This window comes from Prinia subflava, chromosome 4 (genome assembly GCF_021018805.1).
Source record: "Prinia subflava isolate CZ2003 ecotype Zambia chromosome 4, Cam_Psub_1.2, whole genome shotgun sequence".
Classification (NCBI taxonomy): domain Eukaryota; kingdom Metazoa; phylum Chordata; class Aves; order Passeriformes; family Cisticolidae; genus Prinia; species Prinia subflava.
Genome location: NC_086250.1, coordinates 58638383 through 58651503, shown reverse-complemented (window position 1 = coordinate 58651503; position 13121 = coordinate 58638383). Strand labels below are relative to the sequence as shown.

Sequence of the window (13121 nt, the reverse complement as noted above, 5' to 3'; positions counted from 1 at the left end):
GTCAGAGAAGCTCAGATATCAAAATTCTCTGATTATCAAAGATTTAGAAGACAGTATGTGAAAAGAAACAAAAGAGATTGTGTAACAACCCTCTGGAGTGTATAACATAGTATACCACTCTTGTAAAACAAAAAGCCTGAATCCCCTGTGTTTGTGATGATAGTGGAAATAGCAAGTAGTTTCTGTTTGGGTTTATTGTGAACTTGAAATACACCCGCTGTTCTACTATTGATTGTTGTGATTGAGTTTAAAAACCATCCCAGAGAACAAAATGTGGAGTAAATTTTAGTTAAAAAAAAAAAAAAAAAATCCTAATCTTATTTTTCCATGTCATGTATGCCTGTCTGGGAAAAGTTGTCAGTACTAGTGACCCCATTTTAGCTCTAGAGTAAAATAAGGTCATGAGCAAGGACACTGCCAGTGACAAAAGCAAAGCTAATTAGCCACAAAAAAGCCTTATGCATATTTGATTCTAACTTCTTGTGAAAAACATTGTGAGAGTGTGTATGTGTTTGTGTAAGTAAACATCTGAGTGTATTTGTGAATATAATTATTACATGGAAGTTACTAGGGCTCACAATAACCTTGTGTAAAAGGTAAAAGGAAAAGTGTAAAAATTTTAACATAGTTTCTTGTTTCACAACCCTTTCTTAAAATTGTAAGATGCTGAGGCTCATAGGGGGACCATCTGACTTCGTGCCAGCAATTGATGGGCATGGGTTTATATGGCTTCATATAAGTTCTTTTCATTCATGGTTTCATGTTTCCCACGCACAGACATGAGGAAAGAAAACATATACTTTTTTGTTATGATCACTGGATTTAGCAATAGACAGCCTTTCCTGCTGATTATTTCTTTGGGGAATGAAGAGTATGTTGTGTTTAAGTAAAGATAGCTTGTACCAAGGGCTTATTAAAAAAAAAAACTTTAGAATTGTTTTCCTCCTTGCTTAACAATTGTAATGGTACATGTTGTACTTGATACAGTTGTGTGCTTTTTATGAAGTCTGTCTAGCCCTTGAATACTTGTTTTTTTTCTGGTGAATTTGGTTTTTTTCTGGTGTTTTTTTTCTGCTTAGGTATAGCACACCTAAGAAAATCCCCCACACCTGATGTCATAATTAGATTTTAAATTTCTTATAGAAATACTTCAGGGTAACTAAATCTTTATCTTCTCTAATTAACAGAGGAGGAGCTCAGGAAGCTGAGAGAAGAAACAAACGCTGAAACGTTAAGGCAGGAGCTAGAAAAGGAACGGCAGAGGAGATTAGAACTAGAACAAAGAGTCAATGAAGTACTTAAAGCAAGGTAAGAGAAACATCCTCACTGTAAAGCTGAAAGCCACTTGAGATCTCTGACTGTCTATGGGAAGTGCTGCTAAAAGCATATGTTTCCAACCTAGGTGCTCTTAAAGTAAATTAGTAGTTCACAGAGAGAGCAACTGTCTATGTTATCCTGTAAAACTACATAATTAACATCCATGTAGGTATAACTCACTTGGCCATACATAATGCTGTAGCTACAGAAGCACCATGACACTTCCTAGTTGGGATATTACTCATTTCACCTCCTCTGATGCCCTCTGTCTGCGATCTTGCCTGCCTGGAGCTACTGAATGCCAGAGCCTTTGCCAGAGCCTTTGCCATGCCATCGCATATGCTTACCCTTCTCAAGACTCGTATCTTCTCCAGACTGCCCAATCATTGTTATTCTTACTCTAGCAGCAGCAAGGATGTCCCAGTTCACAGCAAAGGCCTAAATTCATGTGAGTAACTGGAATTTGAACCTTCCTTGCCACTGCAATGACAGATGGAAACACCTCCCCGTGTCCATAGGTCCTTTCAGCCTCAAGGACACCCATCTTGATGATGCAAACATTACATTTGATGTTGTCTCTCCTTACTCTGCTTAGCTACATAGATCTTAAGACCGTGGCAGTTGCTTGGGGGCCTAGTTGTTCTAGACCACTTGTGTATGTAGCTGCCTGTTCTACCTTCCTCAGCAGCAGCTGAGATTACTGGGCTGAGCAGCAGGATCTGTGGCTCACCACCAAGTGCTGTCATCAGGAGATAGTGCAGGCTGAGTTGGTGATCACATGCTGAGCACTGCCACTTACTTAGAGGTGACAAGCAAGAGCAAACAGGCAAAACGTTTATTTGGATAAGTGTTTTCCCAATGCATGTGAACTCTCCCAGCCTCCTGCTTCCTTCTGTTCTCAGGTGTAGAAATACCTTCCTGCTCAGGCCACTCCATGTCCACGGTGGCAATGGAAGTAGGAGCTATTTATAGGAAACATGTGGGCCTAGTTGCTTTGGATGGATCTGTCTACCTCCTGCTCCTATGAAATCATAGAATTATTTATGGAAATAAAGTTTGGAAAAGACCTTCAAGATCATCGAGTCTGACCGTTAACCCAGCACTGCCAAGGCCACCACTAAACCATGCAGTCCAGAGCCACATCTACAGGTCTCTTAAATACCTCCAGGGATGGTGACTCAGTTACTTCCCTTGGTAGCCTGTTCCAGTGATTGAGAACCCTTTTGGTGAATGAATTTTTCCTAAATATAAAACTCCCCAGTGCAACTTGAGGTCATTTCTTGTTGTCCTATAGCTCATTACTTGGGAGGAGAGGCCGACCTCACCTGTCTGCAGCCTCCTTTCAGGCAGTTGTAGAGAGCAATGAGATCTCCCCTGAGCCTCCTTTTTACCAGCCTAAACAACCCCTGTTCCCTCAACCACTTGTTGTAAGCATCCACAAACACTTTATTTAGTGGTGTCAGGAGGTACATTGCTGTCTTCCACTTCAGTCTGTTTGCAGACCTGGTGTCTGTGAATTTATTGAAACGGTATTAAGTGCTGGAGCGATCTTCCACTGGGAACTATGGAGACAATACATTACAGAAGTCCCCTCTTAGCTCTAAAAAAGCATTTTATTTGCCTTCCTTTTTAGTAGATTTTATAGTGGTTTGAAGAGGTGCCCCATAGTTACAGAATTGTAAGATTTAGTGAACAGCTGTTCAGCATTCAGTTTTTTTGCCATCCTTAACGAGTCCTTTCTTCTCTTACATTTTCGCCAGACTAAAGAGTTCCAGCTTTTCCACTGTATTTTTAAGAGTACTCCATCCCTTTCATCAATTCAGTTACCATTCAACTGTTTTAAGAGTTTCAACAGTATTCAGAGAGTTGGTGCACCAATGCTTTAAATAAAAGATAGATTAGGCCTTCCCTCTTATTCTCAGTACAAATCCCACCACAGTGGGATTTGTTTAGGTGATATTTCACAGTGATGGTTTTCCAAGGTCACTGGTTCTGTGCAAGGTTGGTCTGTGTGGAGTCTTGACCTGTGCTGCCAAGTCAGCGTAGAAGGGGCCCTCGAAGGTCCTCGTGGAAGAGTCTGGTTCCCAAGCCAGCACCACAGCTCTGCAGTGGGAACATAGCCCAGACTGCTCTGATCTGGACTTTTTTTCAGTGACATCTTAAAGTTGCTCTTACAGCTGGGATATGAGAGTGCATTTTTATTGCCTGTGTTGGTTGGTCTGGCTGTGTATCTAGAGTGGTATTGCCTGTTAGAATGGAGAATTGAAGAGGAGAAACCTGGGTGTGTTGCATGCTGAGTTTTAGTTGTTAGCACAGTAACAGCTGTAGAAAGCAGTGAGCCTTGATTCCTGCTGTTGGTAGATGAAACTGATGCTTAAGGAAGGGATACATTCTCTCCTGTGAGCTGCTGCCTTGAAGAAGTTGCTGGAGATGCAAATTCCACGTGCTTGTTGTTAGTGCTGGCACAGCCCTTTGGCTTTGTCCCGAGGGCAGCTGTGCCTGGGCTCCAGGTCATGCACAGAGAAAGGGAAAGAGATCTCCTCATTACTGTGAGTCCTGGAGGAGGATGAGGAGCTGTCTTCTCTGCAGGAAGGTACTCATCATCCTGCTCTGTTTCAGAATAATAAGGCTGACTCAGAGTCTGATCTGGCCTACTGCAGCTTATGAGTGCAGGTTTTACAGAGAAAAATAGATGGAATGCCTTTGTTTATCATTATTTGTGTCAACATCTGTGCCTTGTTGGATTGTGGACAGCAGCAAATCTCTACCAGGAGTGACATTGCTAAATTAAGGTAGGATGACATGGCTCCCTGAATGCCATTTAGATATCCTAAGGATTACATGAGTCCTGTCAGCTTGGGTATTGCACTTGGGGATTACATTCAGCCAATTATCCTCTCTACTAAAGTGTTTCTCTAACTAGTCTTACTACTATTTCAACCTTTTTGTGACAGGATGTGTAAGGTGCCAACAAAACAAGACCGAAACTTTTTCAGTTTCCACCCTGGAGGAGAAAAATTTGTTTGTCCATGATTTTTTCTTAACTTGTGCTTCATTGTGTGAAATTCTTCACTGCTTACTATATTTTGCACTTCGTTGTGGACATTTAAAAATACTTTTATTAGGACTATAGGTGAAATGTTTGCTTACATAGTCAAATATGTAATAGGCCATATTTATGCCTGATGGAAATTTAATTTTATTAAGCCGAGTAACTGCCGAAAGTTCTGTCTGCTTATGTCAAATTCACCCTGCATCTAAGGTAGTTGTTGTCAGTTTTAAAATAGATATTCATATGTCCCCTGGTAGGGGGAGGGACAGCTTTGTGGTACTTACTGAAGGCTGAGGTTCTTTTTGCTTGCAAAATTAAACTGCTAATGAAACCCACACTATGTTGTGGTATAAGAAAGAAATTATTTTCAAAGTTGCAGTATTCAAAAGTATTTGTGAGGCAGATAAATACATATAACAATATAAAACATCTTGGAAAATGTTTGGCAAGGAGAAAACAAGGTCACAATCTAATTTTTCTTTCCTAGTGAAGAACATGGGCTTTCTTCATTGAGGTCACAGTTGCGCACAGGGAAGAGGGTGGAGTGAAAGAAGAGGATTTTTGGTGCTTTTGTTTGCCATGGTGTTTATTGTTTGTGTATCTGATTATTCAGAAATATAGTGGCCTCAGCTGAAGTTTTCCACAGATAATGTTCACAACTTCCCAGCATTTGGAATGGTATCTGAAGCTTATGACATTTTGCAAGCAGAATGACACATAAATAATCTGGAATAGTTTGTGTGAGCTGTTAGTACCATATTTTGCAAATTGTGAGCTAGAATCATGCAGAAAAGAAAAATAACAAAAAGTTTTGCAACAGCACTTACCAGCAGCCCATGATTTATGCAGCACACTTTGTTATTAGTATCATTGTGACCTATTTTTACAAGGACCAAATACAGTGCTTCTGCATAAGTCACTAGTCATTCACTGTGGATGAGAATATCAAGGGCTTTTGAAATGTTTGGTGTATTTTAATGGGAAGGAAATGGAAAATGTGAAAATTATTTAACTTGTTTTTTTTAACAGCTCTTCAGGGTAAGAAGCCATGTGTTACCTGAAAGATATGTTTTTAAGCTAGGCTAAGAAAATACCTGCTTATTTTTGCGTGTATGAGGTTGGAATGTGCTTTTGATGGAAATATACACATATTCAGGTTGCTTTGAACAGTAGGAAAGGTGTTAACAGCCTTGAATGTCTTCTACAACGGTGGTTGAAAAACTGGTAGTGGGTTGCTTGTGAACTTGGAATTAGGCTGTGGGAAAATTGTTTTGACTATGTCTGAGAACATCATGGCAGTGACTGCACCTGTTGTGTCCAGCAACTCTGGTCTGCATCCAGTGTTTTGGGGGAGTCTGTTGATTCCCACACATCTCAACCTGCAGCTTTATTCAGGGCCTAATATGCACAAACAAGAAATGTTTATGTAAGGGAAATGGCCTTCAGTGTCAAGGTTCCCTTAACTTTTGTATTATACTTGCAACTAAATAAATAACACTGGGGTACTCTTCCGTGGAGTGGCACTGAATGGACACTGCATCAGTGTTCTAGTTGCTTTTGAGTGGTACACGTGTCCTGGTCATGAACAGCTCTAATATTCATTAATATTGATGTTTCCCTGACCTCAGTATATTTAGAAAAAAGGGAGAGAAACAAAAAAAGGCAGTTTGTGTTTGTGTCCTCCACTGTCTGAGGTTGCTCTTATCTGTTTCAAACAGCCTGTGCTTTAAATGGCTCCAATCTCTAGTTGCATAAAGATGACCTAGCTTCATGTTTGGGATGTGTTGATGTTATCAGTTACACCCTTTTTCTGTGTGATCCAAGGGAATTAGTGCAGCTTGTTTTCACAGGTTCAGGCTGTGGTTAGGAAGCCCACATAGGAACACATGTTGTTGTGGGGACTGTTTATGTTTTTTAGCCTTTTAAATCATCTCTGGCATGAAGAGTGGTTCAAAACTTGGAAAGATAATTTCTTCCCTCTGTCAGTGGTCTTGATGAACTGAATGGTTCAACATGACCTGGTTTTGGAATTGAACTTCCCAGTAGGTGTGCAAGCCCAAACAATGAATTCTGAGCTTCCTGTCCTGGATCTGTCTGAAGTGGCTAATTATAACCTGATTCACAGGTGCAGTAATGAGCTGTCATTAACCTGATGATTCGTAAAGGTCAGGTTCTTCATGGGGAAGAAGAAACAGGCAGATGGCAGTGAGACATTGCCAAAAAAATGAAACAAAAGCACCAAGAAGGGCCAAAGCCAACTGCCATGTGCTCCTGATGGAGCCCAGTAAGACTGCTGTACAGAACTTCTTGATGAGATTTTCTTGATTTTTTGCCTAAGAAGCATGGGGAGTGATGATGCTGTGCTGCTTCTGAAAATACATCCCAGCATGCCAAAGGAAAACCCAGCCTGAAGACTCTGACAGCTGACGGTGGTGGGATCTTTCCTTGGCTCTGTCACAGGAGTTGTTCTGGTGTGACACCACCACAGTCAGTGCCCCCACACAGCTGGAATGGGTTGAGTAACTGGATCCTGCCTGCTTGTGGATGACCACCTCCTTTCCACCTAAATATGTCTTCAGCTTCAGTGAAACACAGTTCCGATGACAGATTTCAAATGAAAATGCCTAACTATATGTAACCATCTGATGTGTGGCTGATAGAGGAAAACAAGACACCACTGTGTAATAGTTGGTGCAAATTTGATCATGTTTATTGCTGTCTGTCTTTTGAGAGCTGGAAGTGGAGGAGATGCAAGGGTGGGGGAGAAGAAGCAAAGATAGGAGGAGTTTTTAGGTGAGGAACCCATGGCTTATATAGAAACTGGGAGAAAATAGCACAGGAACCAAAGTTAAAGTCTGGCTAAAGAAAATAAACTGATGGCATTTCAGGTGGCTTTTGAAAGGAAGAATTGGTGCAAATACAGGAGCCATGGGGAAAAGTCCTGACGAGTCATGAAAGCGTCTTTCAAAGCAAAAAACATTGAATTCAGCTCATCAACACCAAAAAATGTTGAGCTGTAATTCATAAATCAGCGAATTACTTCTACATGTTCTTTTTAGAAATGAACAAGGATGTGGAAAGCTCATTAAGGATGGAGAATGCTTAGGAAAGAAGGAAGGGTGGCAACAAGTTCTGCAGTTTCTCCATCATATTCATTGGTGTATGGTAATGCTGAGACAGCACACGTTAGTAATGACCTTATCCATGTGCAGGTGGTACAGTGACATCTTTTCCTCAAGTCCTTTCTAGAGGAACAGCAGAAGAGGACTGTATGTCTGTCTGTATTGCTTCAGTCTGCTCAGTGCAGTGGGATCCCTCTTCTTGCTCTTCATTGGCTGACCATGTTTCACTTGATTCACTTCCTGAGGAGCAAAAGATGAACATTTGAAAGTACTTACGTTGCCTGATAAATGAGCGATCATGAAACTGCACAGCTGACACTTTTTTGTTTCAAGAAGTAATCTTTTCAATCATACATCTCCCTGTCAAGTAAAGCTTGCTGTGGCTGGTGTTACGTTGTCAAAGCTCCTGCTTCATTAGAAGAATCTTTCTGTATATCTGTATGGATGACTGAAGACTTTGGGACTGAAGCCTGAAATATCCTCAAGGCAGGTTGGCAGTTGGAGGCTGTGTACAAATGTAATTTGAAGCCTTGCACATGTACAGAATGCCAAAAGCATTTGTGTTTAAAAAAATCTGTTCACATTTAATGGATGATTATATTCTTGACTCATTTTGAAAGGTAAGACCAATGATGCCTGCTACTTGACATATATTTTTAGAACATTTTTATTGCAGTTTTTCAGGCTATTTCGAATTTTCGAGATATTTTTCAAATTGGTTGTGACCTGTGTATTTTGAGGGCTTGCAACATAACATTTTAAATCATTCTTAACACCTGTTCCTCTTGTGAAGCTGAGTGGTGTTTGACCCTAGTAATGATGGCAGAGTTCAAGATTTGTGTGTTAAATTGTGGTTTTGCTCTGCTGTGGTGGTGATCAGCTTGTGCTACGGAATCCCTTTTAATTTATTGCTGTGGGAAAAGTTTTGGCTCTGAAGAGTTTTCCTGGCAGGCATTGCAATGAATATACCACACAAAGGCATGAATAATGCAAGAAATTTGATCCTACATTGTTGAGCAGTTGTAGGATGAAATTGAGCTGTTGGTGACAGGGATGGCTAAACCCCACCTCTCCTCTCTGGGGATGGTATTTCCTGGGATCCTAAGTGCAATGAATATTTTGAGTCTTGTGAAAGGGCGTAATCTGGGTTTTTTCTTGTCATGAATGTATAATCTCAGCTATGGAAACCGTGGAAGTTCTGATGCTTCCTTTACCTAAAAGGGAATAAGTTCTTCCTCTGTAACATTTCACATTGTTTCTGTTTTCTTTGTAGGGCAGAAGAGGTGCCTGCAGCTCAGCAACCTGCAAAGCCACAGGCACAAGCCAATGGAACAGGTGAGCTTGGTCAGATCTCTAACAGCACTTCAGCTCAGCTGGGTTTCTTTTCTTTTTTTTTTTTTTTTATCCTTAGAAGATCAAATCTTGCTTCTGAAGAAGCTGAATATGAATGACAATTCAAGTGACTTCTCTCTACATGATTCTGCATTTACTTTTTGTAGTTGACTTTGTATACCTGAGCAAGGAATTTATTGTGTATTGTAAGGCCTTTAGGTATGTAATGAAACCTGTTGTCTCACTTCACCATTCTTGCATGCCTTGCTGATCCTTGACTTACTGGAAAATAGGTAGATAGATACATAGAAAAAATGCTCTGGTTTTTTTCTCAGTTGCAGAAGTTCTGTTATACCACTAACCATATTTACTACTTCCTTCCTCTAAAAGAAGAGACATTCTGGAGAAGGAGTAAGCTTCAGAGTTATTAATTTTTTGAACACCTACGCTGTCATCTACATTTCTCAAGCTGATGCTTATTATTGATATCAGTAATGTACTGATGTCTGCAAGAACTAAGGCAACAGTCAAATTCTCAGTCTTTCAGTACACTTTTACTTTTCTTCCTGCAGTCTGTGATTGAGACTTAGGCTTTTAAATCTGTGGACTAAATCTGAAATTCCTCCTCCTGTACTTCCATAGTGTCAGTGCTTTCTGTTATGTGAACTACAACCTAACATTTTTATCTCTTGTCAAAATTTCTTTCTCAGTACTTTCTGAAGTATTAGCATGTGGGAAGCTACTTCATATTTTTATTCTCAAATGGAAGTGTTGTCTCAGCTGTAAACAGTCACTAGATTCTTCGTTTTTCTAGATTTCATTGTAAATCATTAATAGTTTGATTCTATTTTCTGAGCCCCAGTGGCTTTTTTCACATGAGCTTAAATGCATCATTTTGGCTGTTGTAATTGGCTGATTAATCTTCCATGCTTCTGTTTAGTCATGTTTTAATTTCATGGAGTTCTGTACTCAATTTGGTCCTGGAGTAATTATGACCAGTATCCTCTTTGTGACATTGCTATGTTGAGCTATGTTTCCAAATAGTCTGTCTGTTCCTTCTAGACCACACTACTGTGAGTTACAGGTGATTGGTTTACCCTGCCATACCTTAAGGCTTTTACCCTGATATTATTTCTATGTGTCCCTATATTATATTTTTCCACTGAAACTGACATTCAGAAAGTGAAAACACTTCATTATTTTGCTGTATAAGACTTTCCAGGTAGTGTTATGACTGTATATTCCATATATAGAAAGTGGCTTATGCAGCATAATTTGTGAAGGCCGACTTTTGAAAAAAATAAACTGCATGGGGTTTTTTTTGTATAGCTCTATAAAGAACACACACACAGAGTCTTTATAAACTATCAGTGGTTAGAAAGTGGAAGTAAAAGTGCCTCCAGCAGAATCTTGCTTATGTTTCCACATCCCTTTCCTGTCAAGCCCCTGTGGCTGCAAGGTGATTTTCCAGCTTTCTGTTCAGGAGTATTTTGGTTTGCATTTGCTTTTCTCAAGGTGACCCTTCAGCACAACAGGGATCATTGAGAGTTACATCAGTCTTTTGTTTACAGAAGTCTCTTAACCAGAAAATGTTTTTACTCTTGTTTGTTAAAAATTACTGTTTGTTAGGATGTTTTACTCTTTGTACTTTGGGTGATAAGATGCTTCCATGTACTGTTGTAAGAGCAATGCAGGAGCCACCTTTAGTCTTATTTTACCAATTTAATGCAGTTGGGGGTCCTGTGCAGCAGCAGAAGTAAATTACGGGTTTCCACAAAGAAAGTTGGTGAGGGATGGGGAAGCTGTACAAAGTGTGCTTCCCCATGAAGCATGGTGTGTGGGAACAGGGGCTGCCATTGCATAAAGATGTCTTCTAGCATTATCCTGATACTTAGTGCTTCTCTTTTATAGATAAGAGTAGTCACACAGTCTCTTCGAGACTCCAAAAGTGGTTTCTTGACAAATTTGGGGAGTATGTTGAGGACTTCAGATTTCAGCCAGAAGAGAATACAGTGGAAGCAGAAGAGCCACTTAGTGCTAGAAGGTAAATCCCTAATGTCATTGTGAGAAATTGTTGATGCCTTTACAAGTTGCTTTTTTCCTCACATTTTTTTTTCTTTTTAACCAACCTTTTGTATGGTTCGAGTAACTGTTTCAATAACAAATAAGAACACCAAAAGTACAGAACTACCTCAAAAGTTTTGTGACTGCTTTGGACAAAACACGAGATTTTAAGTTTATCTGCTGTCTGAAATAAAATAAGATTTGTATTGTTTACCAGATTTTGTCATATTTTTCCCAGAAACTGTGAACAAAGTCTTAGTTAGGCTGGAGAGCTTTTGAACTTCAGTTTTCAGTGTGATGCAAGGTACACTGTATTAATTACTAGAAACACATTTTGTAAGAGGCATGAGTGAAGCTTTATGCACATACAGTTTATAACTGTGAAGAGTATTTCAGGGATCAAATGTACACAAGTGTGCATTAGTTGTCTTTTTAACAAGCTGCTTTTATGTATTTTTTTTCAGGTTGACTGAAAATATGAGAAGATTAAGTAAGTACTTAGCAATATTTTATTTGTTGTATTTGATCTGGTTTCATTTGGGGGAATGCTTGTGACTTCTTGTCAGTGATGTACACACATTGCCTTCAGAATACCTTTTAAAGAACTGTATTAAACTTAAGCTTTGGGTGTTTCTTAACATCCACTAGGTTAGCCACAAAATCCATAGATCCCTGTTGTCTGAGGAGCCTGACTCAGCTCTCCAGAACGTTGCTGTCACCAGTGATTTCCAAATTTTGACCTTCTCTGTGGGTTTGGTGTAGGCTGCTGGAGCAGAGCAGATGGAAGCAGCACTTGAGTCCATGAGCTCTTCCAGTGCCTTGGGTGTGCCCTTCCAGTTACTTCATCTGCTGCTTTGGAAGTGCTGCTGATGCTTGAGGAAATCCAGTGCTAGTTGCTTAATTACTTCACATAGGAAGCGTGTTTAGGACAGCTAAGTCCCAAGCTAAACCAATTAGGACAGCAAGTCAGAGGCTCTCTCGAAGAAAGACTTGAAAAGTTGTGAGTTCTACTGCAAAAGAGAGTGAGAGCTTCTGAGACTGTCTGTGCAGGAGTATCATCATTGTCATCAGGAAAGGCAAAACTGATGTGGTCCAACAGAGGAAGCCAAGGTGGTCTTGCAGCAGCCCTCTCGTGTTTCCTTGTGTTCCTTAGCTAGGTTGCCCAAATAGTGGAACAGTGTAGAGGAAGAGGGTAAAGGATAAGAGGGGTTTGGCTTGCTGGCTGGGTATGGGCCTCTCCCAGCACAGCACAGTGTCCCATGCAGTGACAGCAAGACCAAAGGTCTGCAGAGCTGGGACAAGACTTCTTCAGGGAGTCTGCTGGGTTGCGTGGCTTAGGAAGAGTTAGCAGCAAAGTGTGGGTAGAGTCTTGCAGAGATACAGCCAAGTGATCTAGCCTGGCTTTAATCTAGCTGGTGAAGGAGTGTTGATCTGATGGTGGGTGGGAAGGCTCTGCAGAGAAATTCATTTAGGGATGTGGTTTGGCAGTGCTGGGTTAATGGTTGAACGCAATGATGTCCTAAAGGTCTTTTCCCACCTAAATGATTCTGTGATTCTAAGTTGTTCCTTGGTGGCTTGTAATTCAGTCAGGTTAATGTACATTGTTTTACAGTGAGACAAACTGACCTGTACCATGAGTGGTCTTTGGGGTAATGTGAACATGGCTGAGAACAAGCTGTGTTTAGTATCCAGGGTACCTATAGAAAGGATGTTCATTTTTTTTCCTTTGTCTGTACTGAAGAGTTTAGACATAATCTTTGTCTTGGGTAACACTTGAGGTTTTGGAAATGCATTCTTTAATTATTCCTTAATTGTTCTGTTACATTGGTGGGTTCAATTTTTTTTTTTTAATTTGGATAAACCTTTTCATTACGTGTTGTGAATATTCCTATAGTTTTCTAATTTACAAGTGATTACAAGTGATTTAACCACTACCAGCTAATTCTAACATTGTGTTTCTTCTCAACTTCCATTTAGAGAGAGGTGCCAAACCTGTTACTAATTTTGTGAAGAATCTTTCTGCCTTATTAGACTGGTATTCTATCTACACTTCTGCTATTGCCTTTATTGTAAGTTATCCTACTCTTCTGGGACTAGTAAGTAATATAGTAATAGTAAATAGAAATAGTAAATAGTAAATAGTAATTTCACTATTTGCTGAAATTTGTTGAAACTGCTGTATCTGAGGAGAGGTTGTGCTACAGTTCAGGTGAAATCAAATAGTGTAATTTCAT

General features: G+C 40.0%; 1 protein-coding gene across 1 annotated transcript in view; it reads left to right on the top strand.

Moving 5' to 3' along the window:
* Positions 1-13121, top strand: part of GRAMD4 (GRAM domain containing 4) — a 74621-nt gene that overhangs the window by 43505 nt on the left and 17995 nt on the right. Inside the window, exons 4-8 of the mRNA XM_063396830.1 lie at positions 1188-1308; positions 8765-8826; positions 10735-10867; positions 11352-11377; positions 12865-12956. Coding sequence (XP_063252900.1) covers positions 1188-1308; positions 8765-8826; positions 10735-10867; positions 11352-11377; positions 12865-12956 — 434 coding nt within the window. The remainder of the gene's footprint in view (positions 1-1187; positions 1309-8764; positions 8827-10734; positions 10868-11351; positions 11378-12864; positions 12957-13121) is intronic.